This window comes from Sinocyclocheilus grahami, unplaced genomic scaffold (genome assembly GCF_001515645.1).
Source record: "Sinocyclocheilus grahami isolate Dianchi unplaced genomic scaffold, SAMN03320097.WGS_v1.1 scaffold1171.1, whole genome shotgun sequence".
In the NCBI taxonomy this organism is placed as follows: Eukaryota; Metazoa; Chordata; class Actinopteri; order Cypriniformes; family Cyprinidae; genus Sinocyclocheilus; species Sinocyclocheilus grahami.
The window spans coordinates 26,419-26,903 of NW_015506350.1; the positions used below are offsets into that span (position 1 = coordinate 26,419).

A 485-nucleotide genomic window follows, 5' to 3' on the forward strand; every position below is an offset into this window, starting at 1 on the left:
CCAAATACACAACATAATGTTCTTTTTAGCAACATCATATGACCTTTAGTCTGTGAAACCGGGCCTTAGTTTTCAAGTTAAACATCTGAAATCAAACATCACCAAATGAAAGGATATCTGGCAGGACTCGCTTGGATAGCGAAAACAAGCCCATTTCCTCCTTGCGACCCTACAAAAGAGAGCATTAGTCACTAAAAGCTTTTATCAGATCTTAAGCCATTTAAGTCCAATAAGAGATTCACATGGCCTCTCACGGCTCATTTGGCATCGGTGTTTGCCTTTATAAATACAGCATAGTGCAAAGAAACCAACTCTTTGATTAAAAAGAGCTGATGTAAACACTACACTACCAGTCAATTACCTGGACACATAAATGAAATGGTTTATGCTCAAAAACTGGAAATTAGTTTCGCCAATTTGGAACAAAAGAACAATGTTACATTACATTTTCTTTATAAAAATGAAAGGATAGTGATGCTAAAGAA

The 485-nt window shown here is 36.1% G+C and overlaps 1 protein-coding gene across 1 annotated transcript in view; it reads right to left on the reverse strand.

Annotated features, from left to right (window-relative positions):
- LOC107567582 (palmitoyltransferase ZDHHC18-like) overlaps nucleotides 1–485 on the reverse strand; it is a 15,314-nt gene that overhangs the window by 2,185 nt on the left and 12,644 nt on the right. The window contains exon 6 of the mRNA XM_016253279.1: nucleotides 118–169. Within this exon, the coding sequence (XP_016108765.1) occupies nucleotides 118–169 (52 nt within the window). The remainder of the gene's footprint in view (nucleotides 1–117; nucleotides 170–485) is intronic.